At 34.8% G+C, this 13,650-nt stretch overlaps 1 protein-coding gene across 1 annotated transcript in view; it reads right to left on the reverse strand.

The window, feature by feature from the left end:
* The window catches only part of LOC149545181 (uncharacterized), a 72,604-nt gene extending 61,486 nt beyond the window's left edge, over positions 1-11,118 (reverse strand). Inside the window, exon 1 of the mRNA XM_089793713.1 lies at positions 10,849-11,118. Within this exon, the coding sequence (XP_089649839.1) occupies positions 10,849-11,118 (270 nt within the window). The remainder of the gene's footprint in view (positions 1-10,848) is intronic.
* Positions 11,119-13,650: the final 2,532 nt, after the last annotated feature.

Genomic DNA, 13,650 nt, shown 5'->3' on the forward strand with positions numbered 1-13,650 from the left:
TGACTTTTGGGATGGATGCATAGATATTCTTAATGAATCAGCCTTTGTTTACTTATGGAGTTGTAGAGGACCTAAATTTATACCTTTGGTTCAAAGAATGATTTCTAATTCAATTAGAGCTATGAGATATCACATTTTTTCTTGGATATCAATTTGTAGACATTTAATTGATGTTGGAGGCCGAATTGTGGCTCTTCAAGTATTTAATGTAAGGGGTTTATTTAATTTGTAATTGCTAGGACAACTTGTGGCTTAGTTGGGTATAATTAGGGGGTCTTGTGAAGTCTTTTAGTAATTGAGGGAGAATGGAGAGTGGCTAAAGAGAGAGTTTTTCTTGAGTCTATGGATAGAGTGTCGAATGTGAGGTGGTTTAGAGCATGATTGTGATGGAGTTGTGAATGTGTGGATAGAGTTCTGAATGTGAGGTAGTGTACACTTGGATTTTGGATAAGTAGGAGTATAGACAGGGCTTTAGCTTGAAAACAAGGAGATTTCTTGGTGGGCTTGCAAGCACAAGTTTAGATTTCCTTGGTGGTTTCTTCCAGATTGTTGTTATGTTATAGATTTGGCCTAGCTGGGATTAGTGTTTGGGTTGGATCTTGAGGGATCTTGCAAATCTAATTATGTAATTGTTGTTTATATTTGTCCTTAACCTAGAAGGCCTTACAACTAGGCATATTGCATGTGATCAATTTTTTTATTAAATCAAGTATTGTAATTTGGTATAAGATCTTGCATTATTGTTTCTTATTGTTGTGTTTCCACTATGTGGTTATATTGTTGGGGGTTGGGACATCTTCTTTGGGGATTCTCCTACCTTGCACTACGTCAGGATACCATGGATGTCCCGTTTGCAAATTTAAGGATTTTGTGAGACATTCAAGAAGTTTGTGCAAGTGTATTTATTGTGGACATCGTGCTTACCTTAAAATGGATCATCCATATCATCAAAAAAATACACATTTCTATTGGAAATAGAGATGGAGTAACTGAGAGGGGAGGGGTGAATCAGTTACCACAAAAATAAATCCACAGATGCTTAGATGTCTAAAAATATAGTTGCTGCTGATACTCGGTAACCACACAAATAAATGCTAAAACTTGATAGATGTTCTGTTAACTTATAGAGCATTTAAAGTGATTAACATGCATGCATAAAGACATAACATAAACACAAGAGACACCAAATTTAATGTGGAAACCCAATTTGGGAAAAACTACCAAGTAACTAGTTACCAATTTTCACTTTTCTAAAGTGAGCCCTGTTAGGAGCCAACCCTGTTAAAGGTTACAAAACACACTGTTAGGTGTGACCCTATTAGAGGATTTAATCAGCCTGTTAGAAGTGGCCTTGTTAGAGGTCTTTAAAACAATTCAACTAAATTGTCACCTTGTTAGAGGATTTACAAAATCATTGTCAAACCAACTCTGTTAAGAGGTTTTGAATCATTGTTACAATAATTACAGAGAACAATGAAGTGATCTGAAATATATGAAACTTATCTTTGCTGAATACAGATCTTTGTTATACTTCACTAGATCCTCACTGATCGAATACAACTTTGCAGCTCCATAAGGATATCTAATCCTTCCTCAACATTCGCTTATATATTCAATATTCACTCATTCATAAATTCGCACTCTTATGCATCCACACTCTTACATATTATGAATTCACAACTTGACCTTTTATATATACCTTACAGATTGTCAAGTCAGCTCAATTACAAGTTACAACAATTGAAAAACATTAAATCAGTTGGCTGCACAAAATAATTAAACTTAATTCTTTAGAACAATAAAATTCTTTGCTGCCCGACCCAGCTCGGTGACCACTGCTCTAGAATAGTTCCTCCAGTGTTAACCAAGTGAGGCTCGGTAAACACTACAAACCTTGCACCTTCCTTTGGTGATGGAGTTAACTCGATAAACACTGACCTTCCTTCGCTTACCAAGTGAGCTCGGTAAAAGCTAACCTTCCTTCGCTTATCAAGTGAGCTTGGTAAAAGCTAACCTTCCTTCGCTTATCGAGTGAGCTTGGTAAAAGCTAACTTTCTCTTCGATGACTGAGTGAGCTTGATAGTTATTGACTTTCCCTTTGTTAACCTTGGGAGCTCGGTTAATGTTAACTTTCTGCTACAAAATTCTTTGATGCTCGAGTGAGCTCGGTAAGAGCTAACTTTCTATGTAATGTTCAGGAATGCTCGGTAGTCACTATAAATTACTTTGCTGACCATCTAAGCTTGGTAGACTCTTTCTGATGGCTGATATGACATTTGTGTAACATCAAAGATAATACACAATTAACAATTGTATCCAACAATCTCCCTCTTTGGCATTGATGGCAACACAACATGTCATAGTAGAATAAAATTTGAAAACAAGTCTTTCTCTTATATGGAAACACAATATGTCAATATAACAATTCTCCCTCTAAGATAGAAAACTCTCCCTCTTATAGTAATCTCCCTCTGTGAAGGAATTACATAGCAAACTCTTTATAGTTTGAACAAATTTCAGAGAGATATGACAGTAAAACTCTCCCTCTTTGACAACACATGCCAAAGACAACTCAACTCAAATAAATTTTAGTGTACCTTTAGTACTGATTCATATGCAATATTTCCTGATTATGCTACATCAACTCATAGATCTTCAATCTGGTATGAGTTGATGCATCACTAAAATTTTATTTTAGTGAACTTCAGATAGGGGAGTGACCCCTAACTTACCTCTTAGATATAAGAATGCATCCTTAGGTAATGGTTTTGTGAATATGTCAACAATTTATTCATTTGTATGAACATATTCCAATCTAATCTCCTTATCTTGCACCAATTCTCTGACAAAATGATATTTTATTGCAATGTGCTTGGTTTTGGAATGCATCCCTGGATTCTTAGATATGTTGATTGCACTTGTATTATCACAGAACATAACAACTGGTTCTTTGATTTCCATCTTCATGCCTTCCAACAACTATTTAAACAAAACAATATTAGAATAGTTTACTACTACAGCAACATACTCTGCCTCTATTGTAGATTGAGATGTACAATTTTGCTTTTTACTTGTCCAAGAAACCAACCTCTTTCCAAGAAAGAATGCACCTCCACTTGTACTTTTTCTGTCATCAAGATTTCCTGCCCAATCAGCATCAGTAAACACTTTCAAATCTAAATTTCTTCCAAACTTATACCATAAACCATACTCTTCAGTTCCTTTCAAATATCTCATTATTCTTTTGATTGCCATCATGTGATTTTCTCTTGGTTTTGCTGAAAATCTTGCTACAATACCAACTGCAAGGGAAATATCTGGCCTAGTATGAACTACATACTGCAACTTTCCAATCATAGATCTATACAATGTTTGATCTACTTCTTTTGATTCATCTTCCTCGGTAAGTTTTAATCCAGTACACATAGGAGTCCCAACTGGTTTACAATCTTCCATTCCAAACTTTTTCAATATCTCCTTGATGTATTTTGATTGAGTGATGTAGATACCATTTTTATTCTATTGAATTTGAAGACCAACAAAGAGTTTGATATCACCAAACATAGACATTTCAAATTCTTTGTTCATTTGTTTTGAGAATTCTTTGCACAAATCATCATTTCTTGTGAAAACAGTATCATCTACAAATATTTTTGCCAAGACAATCTTATTATTTGGTCCTTCCTTAATATACAAGCGACTATTATCATTAGTTCTTTGAAAACCAATCTGAATAAGATAGCTATGCAATCTTTCATACCATGCTCTAGGGGCTTGTTTTTAGACCGTACAATGCCTTGTGTAATTTGCAGACCATGTTCTTCTTATCTGGATCAACAAAACCTTTAGGTTGTTCAATGTAAACCTCTTCATCTAGTATACCATTGAGGAATGTTGACTTGACATCCATCTGATAAACTTTGATTCCTTTGTGAGCAGCATATGCTAGTAAGGTTCTGACTCCTTCCAATCTTGCAACAATAGCAAAAATTTCTCCATAGTCTATTCCTTCTTCTTGAGCATATCCTTTGCATACTAGTCTAGCTTTGTTTCTTGATACCTTACCATCTTCATCCAACTTGTTTTTGAATACCCACTTAGTTCCAATCACATTTTTGTCTTTGGCTCTGGGTACAAGAGTCTATGTCTTGTTTTTCTCTATCTGCACTATCTCTTCATTCATAGCCTCAATCCAACTATCATTTTCCAATGCATCTTTGATATTTCTAGGTTCAAAATCAGCAAGTAAACAAGTACCTTTCAACTTATTTCTTGTCATGGTTCCTTCAGATTTATCTCCAATGATCTGATCTGCTGAATGATGTCTCCTGACATACTTAGCTAATATAGGTTCCTTGCCTTTTGAATGGATTTCATTGTTATCTTCTTGCATTTCAACTTCAGGTTCTTTTTGTTCTAGCTCGGTAGATATTTGCTCGGGTCCTTCAAACTCGGTAGACATTGAATTTAACTTGATTTGTTGTGGCTTGGTTTGAACTTCCTGTAACTCAGTTACAAATGACTCGGGAGTAGAAGTTTCCTGATTCTCTGATGTAAATGGTACTGTATCAAGTTCAATGAAGACAAACCTTTTATAATCTTCTGGTTCCCTTTTGCTTTCTTCTTCAGTCCTTTTTGCAAACTCATCAACTTTCACATGTGCACTTTCTATGACTTTGTGAGTAGAGAAGTTCAAACATCTATATGCCTTACTTTTGCATGAGTATCCAAAGAATATACCTTCATCACCTTTAACATCAAATTTTCCTTTTCTAGATTCTTTCAAAATGTAACATTTACTTCCAAATACTTTAAGGTAACTTAAATTAGGTTTATAGCCATACCATAACTCATAGGGGGTTTTGAATGAGTCCTTCTTTAGCTGTACTCAGTTCAAGGTATAAACTGCAGTGCTAATAGCTTCCTTCCAGTATTTGATAGCAATGCTCTTTTCAATAATTAAAGTTCTTGCACAATCCATGATGGATCTGTTTCTTCTTTCAGCTATTTCATTTTGCTGGGGTGTTCCAGGGGCTGATACCTATATTTTGATTCCTCTTTCAATGCAAAATTTATTGAACTCATGTGAAATAAATTCTCCACCTCTGTCTAACCTTAAGCATTTTAATCTTTTCCCTTTTTCCTTTTCTACTCTGGCCAAATACCACTTGAACTTTTCAAATGCTTCTGATTTGTTTCTTAGATACATGACTGTCATCATTCTTGAGTAATCATCAACAAAAAGAATGAAGAACTTTTCTCTAGTATAGCTTTCAATTCCAATGGGTCCACATAAATCAGTATGCATAATTTCTAATATATCTTCAAACAGATAGTTTTTACTTTTAAAACTAGTCTTTCCCATCTTTCCAATCTGACAATTTTTGCATAGACCGACCTCAGGTTTCTTTATGTTAAGAATGCCTCTTACTTTCTTGAATTTTCTTATCTTTACTAGATTATCAAAGTTTACATGGCACAACCTTTTATGCCATAACAAAATTTCTTCAACTTGAGCAATGAAACATGAACATTCACCTAGTTCAAGATAGAATAAGTTACCTTTAGTTTGAGTACCTAATCCAATCAGCTTTCCTTTGTCATCCAGTAGTCTTGCTTTACCATGCATGAATTCTACTTTGAATCCATTATTGAGTAGTTGTGCCACACTTAACAAATTATGCTTTAGTCCTTCTACACAATAGGCATTATCACATATAAGTTCCTTGGTTAGAGAGATTCTCCCTCTTCCTTTTATACAACAAGGTTCATTGTTACCAAATCTTACACTGCCACCATCGTAGTCTTCAAAGTATTCAAACTTAGTTTTGTCACCAATCATGTGATGAGAACAACCACTATCTATGATCCATGTATCATTTTTTCTCATATGAAAAATGAGTGTCATTTCCTCATCATTATCAAATTCGTCTTTCATAGCAATGTAGACAATTGCATCTTCTTCTTCATCATTAGAATCATTAGAATCTTTAGCCATAAAACATGTTTTCTTACCTTTATCCCTTAATGATTTAAAATCTTTCTTGCCATTCCATTTGTGATCTTTCTTTTCATCTTTATTCTGCTTGTTTGGACACCTAGCTGCAATATGACCAAATTCTTCACATGAAAAACAGATTAAGGGTACTTTACCTTTGTATTTTCCTCTATCTCTAGAATATTTCCTTGCTAGAAGGGCTTCAATTACTTCAAGATCACTGTCTGAACTTTGGTTTGATTCATCTTCACTATCTAACTGAGATTTCTTTTTGCCTTTCTCCTTGAGTGAAAGTTTGGTTTCAAATGCTGATTCAATGTTCTTGGAGCTGGAACATAGTTATCAAAGTTGTCTAGTTCAAATGTAGTCAATCTTCCAACTATAGCCTCTAGATTTATCTTGTGATTTTCTTCGCATCTTCTTTCTTGAATTGCAGAAACTCTGATTGCATATATGGGAAGTAGAGTTCTGAGAAATTTACTTATAACTGTTTCTTCACTGATATCTCCTCCAGAAGCTTTGATTGCACTGACACATGCTTTAACTGTTTCAACATATTTTGCAATGTTTTCATCCTCTCTCATCCTCATTTGATTAAATTGTCCTCTCAAACTTTCTGCTTTGGCTCTTCTAACATTATCATCTCCTCCATAGATCTCTTTCATCTTTTCTCACATTTCAAAAGCAGATTTGCAGTCCTTGATATCATCAAATTATTCATAACTCAGAGTAGATGCTATATCTATCATCATAATGTTGTGAGTCTTCTTTTCAGCAATATCATTTACAGATAGTGTACCAGCTGGTTCTTCATATTTTTCATCAAGGTACTTCAGTCCTGTATCACTAATGGATGCTAGGTGAAGTCTCATTAGTCCTTGCTATGCTGAGAAGTTGTTCCTGTTAAGTCTTGGAATTTCCCTTTTGTAAGACATCCTGATCTTTGGCTTAGATCCTTGAAATCTTATCCTGCAAGCACCAAAAGCTCTGATAACAATTGTTAGAAATAGAGATGGAGTAACTGAGAGGGGAGGGGTGAATCAGTTACCACAAAAATAAATCCACAGATCCTTAGATGTCTGAAAATATAGTTGATGTTGATACTCGGTAACCACACAAATAAATGCTAAAACTTGATAGATTTTCTGTTAACTTATAGAGCATTTAAAGTGATTAACATGCATGCATAAAGAAATAACATGAACACAAGAGACACCAAATTTAACGTGGAAACCCAATTTGGGAAAAACCACCAAGTAACTAGTTCCCAATTTTCACTTTTTTGAAGTGAGCCCTATTAGGAACCAACCCTGTTAAAGGTTACAAAACACACTGTTAGGTGTGACCCTGTTAGAGGATTTAATCAGCCTGTTAGAAGTGGCCTTGTTAGAGGTCTTTAAAACAATTCAACTGAATTGTCACCTTGTTAGAGGATTTAAAAAATGGCTATCAAACCAACTCTGTTAAGAGGTTTTGAATCACTGTTACAATGATTAGAGAGCAACAATGAAGTGATCTGAAATATATGCAACTTATCTTTGCTAAATACAGATCTCTATTCTACTTCACTAGATCCTCACTGATCGAATACAACTTTGCAGCTCCATAAGGATATCTAATCCTTCCTCAACATTCACTTATATATTCAATATTTTCTCATTCATACATTCACACTCTTATGCATCCACACTCTTACATCTTATGAATTCACAACTTGACCTTTCATATATACCTTTTAGATTGTCAAGTCAGCTCAATTACAAGTTACAACAACTAAAAAACATTAAATCAGTCGGTTGCACAAAATAATTAAACTTAATTCTTTAGAACAATAAAATTCTTTGCTACCTGACCTAGCTCGGTGACCACTGCTCCAAAATAGTTTCTCCAGTGTTAACCAAGTGAGGCTCGATAAACACTGCAAACCTTGCAACTTCCTTCGGTGACCGAGTTAACTTGGTAAACACTAACCTTCCTTCACTTACCAAGTGAGCTCGGTAAAAGCTAACCTTCCTTCACTTACTGAGTGAGCTCGGTAAAAGCTAAGCTTCCTTCACTTACTGAGTGAGCTCAGTAAAAGCTAACTTTCTCTTCAATGATCAAGTGAACTCAGTAGTTATTGACTTTCCCTTTGTTAACCTTGGGAGCTCGGTTAATGTTAACTTTTTTCTACAAAATCCTTTGATGCTCGAGTGAGCTCGATAAGAGCTAACTTTCTATGTAATGTTCAGGAATGCTTGGTAGTCACTATAAATTACTTTGCTGACCATCTGAGCTCGGTAGACTCTATTTGATGGTTGATATGACATTTGTGTAACATCAAAGATAATACACAATTAACATTTGTATCCAACAATTTCAATGGTCAAGAAGAGAATCATGAAGCACCATTATCAATAAAAAGTGATTATATTATTGAGAATGGACAAAAAAGAATGTCATTTATTGAGAATAATGGGATTATTGGCAGCAAGTTTGATCCATGTAATTAAAGTGGTGTAAGATGACTGTGGATATTGTACAAGTTGCCATACTTCAAGGATATATCCATTAGGCATACTATTGACTTTATGCATATTGAAAAAAATATAGCTTTTGCTATTATAGAATCTCTTTTTGGTGCTCTTGATACTATTTCATTAGGTGAAGACTTTTCAGATATAAAGATTCGTCAAAATCTTTGGGTTGAGAAATATGATAATAAAAAATATAGAAATCAATATGCTCCTTATGCCTTGACAAGGGAACAATGTGAAAAATTCTTACAATTAATCTCTCAGACTTGCTTTGCTATGGGATATGTAAGTAGTAGCATAAAAAGTCAAGATGAAATTAATTTCTTAAGAGGCCTCAAGACTCATGACTACCATGTCATAATTGAGAATATTTTACCTATTGTGGTAAATATAAGAAGAATGACAAAGGGACCAAGATTGACAATTATAAGGTTGGGAGTTTACATGTATTAGATTCTTCAAACTTTGATAGTTTGAGGAAGGAGTTTTTTGAAGGCCTTTGTCTATTTGAAAAATAATTTCCACTAGCAATATTTAAAATTTCTATGCATCTTTTGATACATTTAGAAAATAAGCTAGAGTACTGTGGCCCAGTAAAATCGAGATGGATGTATCCTATAGGATGATATATGAAGGTTTTGAAAAAAAAATGTTTGTACTAGGGAAAAACCAAAGGCCAACATGTTTGAGGGATATTCAATGCAAGATGCCATGGCTTTTTGTATAATTTACATAATTTTTTTTTAAAATGTCAATCAACGTGTATGGGATGATGATGAAGATGAGAGAGTTACAGTTGAAATGTTAGAAGGCAATGGATTTCACTTCAAGCTATCATATCAAGAAAGAAGTGCAATACATGCCTTTGTTCTTCAGAACACATCTTTGTTTGGTAAGTGGCATAGGTAGGAAAAACTTAAGAATACTTTATTTTCTCATTTGTAGTTACATATTTATGTTATTTAGCTTACTATTTGTATGCCACTATTCTATGTAGAAAATATGAAGAAGACCATCAAATTTGGATGCAACATCAACCTCAAAAGTGTAAATGTCATAGTTTGATTATAGGGGATTCTTTTCCAAACTTTGAAGATTGGATTGCTAATGCAATCAATGATGCAAAAGAATAAGGTGAAGATATAAAAATTGAGGAAAATAATCTCTCAAAATCTCCACATATATGGTCTATACAATTTGGTGGAATGTGGGCCTATGATAGTCATTTAAGAGTGGAAGAAAAAGACAAAGGGAAGATAAATTGTGATTGTGTTGTTTGTGCTGAAATTTTTCTTGATACTGAGAATAAATTTTATGTTGGATTCATTCAAGAAATTATTCAAATGGATTTTGGTGAAAATAGTCCTATATTATTAAAATGTAAGTGGATCTGACCATCCGTAGTACAATTTGATGAGTATGGATTTGTACGTGCACATACACCATAATTTTTATCAGAAACACGTGATCTTTATGTTTCCCCACTTGAAATCAACCAATAATTCTTATTTGATGATTATAGAATCCTAGGTTGGCCATAGGTCATTCAAATAGAGTCTCATTCCAAATAAAAATTCATTGAAGTTGTTAATGTATTGCCTAATGGGAATAATGTTAATTTACAAAAAAAATTCAAAGATATGGATGAAGACAATGAGAGACTTCTTGAAGAAAATATTTTTATTTCCAATGAAGAAATTGGGAGAGAGAATGGGCCTCCCATAAGAAGACTTTCTCTTCTTTTATTTCTCGACAAAGGTTCAATAGCTTTCAAAATTCTTTCTATGTCCTCCTTAGTGTCGACTTCACACAATTTTTGAATCAAATTCTCTCTTAATTTAGTATCTTTCTCTACTACTCTTCTCTTCCTATTCAATAATCTATTATACAAATCTTTTGGAATCTTATTTTGGATACTAGCAAACCTTTTCTTCCTCAAAATCGTGTTTCTCACTATAGCATTTTCTAGCTATCTCCTATCCATGTTATAGTACAAGCTATAATATTTATTCAACTAAACAAATTATCTCTATTTATAATTTTCATGTTTAGATTATCAAACTTAGGCTTCCAAGATTTCTTACCAGTTGGTGTCCTTCCTTCTCCAACTACCTATTCAACTTTTTTTTCTCTAGTCTCTTCATCAGACTCCTCAAAGTCATTGATTTGTAGTGTCTTCCTTCTCTTTTCAAGTCCACTAGGGGTTTTCTTGACCCTTTTCTTAGAGGATGGTGTTGATTCTTGCTTAACATTTACCAATATATTTTATTTCCTTTATGTGATAGATACATCATCTTCAAGTTTCTTCTTATGCTAACCATGTTGTACTCTAACTGGTTGAACTTGTGCAACTGCTGCATAAGGTGCAGTAGGTATTTGTGAAGTAAGCCCTGCTACTATCACTTCCACAAATGGTGCTACAATGGAAATGGGTGTAGCTTCCAACACCTTAGTTTTTCCACTAGATTTCATCTCCACAACAATACTTTTGATCTCATTGAATTCTTCTCTTGTTGTGCTAGATTCCTTAAGAATGCATTCAGTCTTCTTTTCCACATTATTTTTTATCTCTTTACTATGAAGTTCAGAATGAACTTCCCTCATTTTCTCTTTATAGGTACCCCATCTTGGACATTTAATGTCCCTTTCTAACTACAATATAATATGCACATATCCTTCAACAAGTTCTTCACTTATTTCATATCCCATAGGTTCAATAAACTTCACCCTAGGTTCCACTACCTCCATACAAGTAGTGTCAGTCTCTACCATAAAACATATTTCATCTTGGTATCTCTCTATAATAGAGGGAGGGATTCTATATCTTTGCTTCATCTCTAATTGGAATCTTTTCATCATCCTATCAATGTCTTTGTCTCTGAGATTTTCTAGTCTATCCTTGTAGCATTGTGTGACCATCTTCATTGAACACTCATTACTATCCCAATTTGTCATTCCAAGAATCTAGTTGGTTGCATGGAAAAACAAATGTGTCAATAATGATTCAAATCTAGAAATTACATTCTTAGATTTCTTTAGCTTTACAATGTTGTCCAACAATTACACTTTGATAATCTCACACATGTTTACTTTCTTCTTCTCAACTTCTATTACATAAGCCATATGTAAAAATCCTGTTTGCACTGAGTTTGCTCTGCAACTATAATTCAACTTGTATCCTACAAGCTTACACAATACTCTAACTCCAATATCCTAGATTAGGTCAACTCTCATGATCCTTCCATCAAACATAGTTTCCAAGTTTGTTTCAACTGTCTTTCTTACATTCTTATCATTTACTGGAGTACAAACTTCATTACTCAAACCTGTCACCTTGTGAATTAGGTCATTGTCAATTACAATAGGAACATCTCCTACCCAAAAAATTTCTTCATGGAATCTACTTAGAATAATTCTACTCCATTCATGATTATCAAAATTCATGTAAAACAAATACTTAATTAGGTTTACTTCATTTAGGTACATGTACTCATATTTTAGGGTTAGGTCACCATTACACATGATTCCTAAATCCTTGTGAATTTTTTTTTTGATTAATAGTCCTTTTCTATTAATAAATAATATACTAAGTTTCCAATTCACAAAAAAGGGTTGGGGGATACAAGATCACCTTGTGAATAAGTTCACATGGTTGTAGCTAGAATTAGACACTATTCATAAAAAAAAACATATAAAGAAACCTTAGGTAGCCAAAGTAGTGCCTACCGAGGGTGGTGGTTCATCACGATCATGAAAGCCCCAATCACCTTTAAGATTGGGGGGAGGGTTGGAAATAGTCCAACCATTAGTATCAATAACAAGAGGATCAATGGTAGCCTCAACATCTTTTATCTCTGGCCGCAGAGGAGAAATCACCACATCCAAGCGAGGCCATTTCCTAGAAAGCACCTACCAAGCACCAGGAGGAGGAGCCAAGGACCAGCCAGAGCCACCATGGGGCAAAGAAGATAAGTTGTACCTCCATCCACCATCGCCACTACTAGAAGAGCAGTGGCGAGAATCCTAGGAGCGTAGGGTGTGCAAGTGGCAACTTGAGGAACGGTGCCACAAACAGTGGCCACAAAGTGTTGAAGTGTTTGCTAAGGCATCTGGAGGAACTCTAGCAATGGTACAGGGGGCATTTCCCCAATGATTCAATAGCTCCTATAGGTGAGCCTCCTCTAGCACAACTTTATTTGCTTGCACCTGAAACTGCACTATTACATTATTGCAAATGCACACCTTAGTGTACATGGCAATATTAATATTTAAAAAATTGTGTGTGAAAAGAACAAGATTCCTATCTCTCCACATAGTAAAAAAAATTCCATCCAAAAAGTATGCCAAATCTAGGTGAATTTTCAAGGGATTTTGGGGGAATCACCCAACATAACCATGTGCCAAGAAAAGGTTTCAGGCCTGAATGGCTTGAAAAAATCATGAATCTAGTGCCAATAATTCTAGGTACACCTACAAAACCAAAAGATATGCATGAAAGACTCTAGTTTCCCACAAAAAGGGGATCTAAGATCTAAAACCCCAATATGCTTGAGCTGAGGCCCCAAGGGAAGACATTGGAAGGTAAGACACCAAGCAAAATGGGCAATCTTGGGTTCTATAATACCATTCCCAATGATATCAAAGCATTTTCTCCATTGAGAAAGAGAAGATTGTAAATGCCATCTCTGATTAAGCATATCCACCATCGAAAGATGGGGGAAAAGCTATCTATAGCCCAGACTTGGCTTATAATTGGAAAAAGGAGTGGTAGGATACCACTTCCAATCATGCTATCAAGGCTGAATAGACTAAATACCCACTTTATGAATTAAGTGAATTGGAATTGAAGAGAGCAATAGGTCAAAAGTTTGTCCATCTAAACGAATAAGGCGGTATTGGACTTGCATATCTTCCTAGGATCTAAAACTCATGATAACCCTTGAGAAGAGATCCTTGGGAGTTTTGATGCCTCATTTGAAAAAACACAAAGGACTAGCACCTTGAGTCTTGGCAAGGGGAGTACCTTGAAGAGTAAAAAGGGGAGACCACCAAATATTCTACTGATTCAAGGAGAGGCCATTGTGGAACTCATCACTAGCCCATTGAAGCCAAGGCTTGATAGCTTCCTAGGCCTTC

Source organism: Cupressus sempervirens, chromosome 7 (assembly GCF_028749045.1).
Source record: "Cupressus sempervirens isolate cs-2001-9-10 chromosome 7, ASM2874904v1, whole genome shotgun sequence".
Lineage (NCBI taxonomy): Eukaryota > Viridiplantae > Streptophyta > Pinopsida > Cupressales > Cupressaceae > Cupressus > Cupressus sempervirens.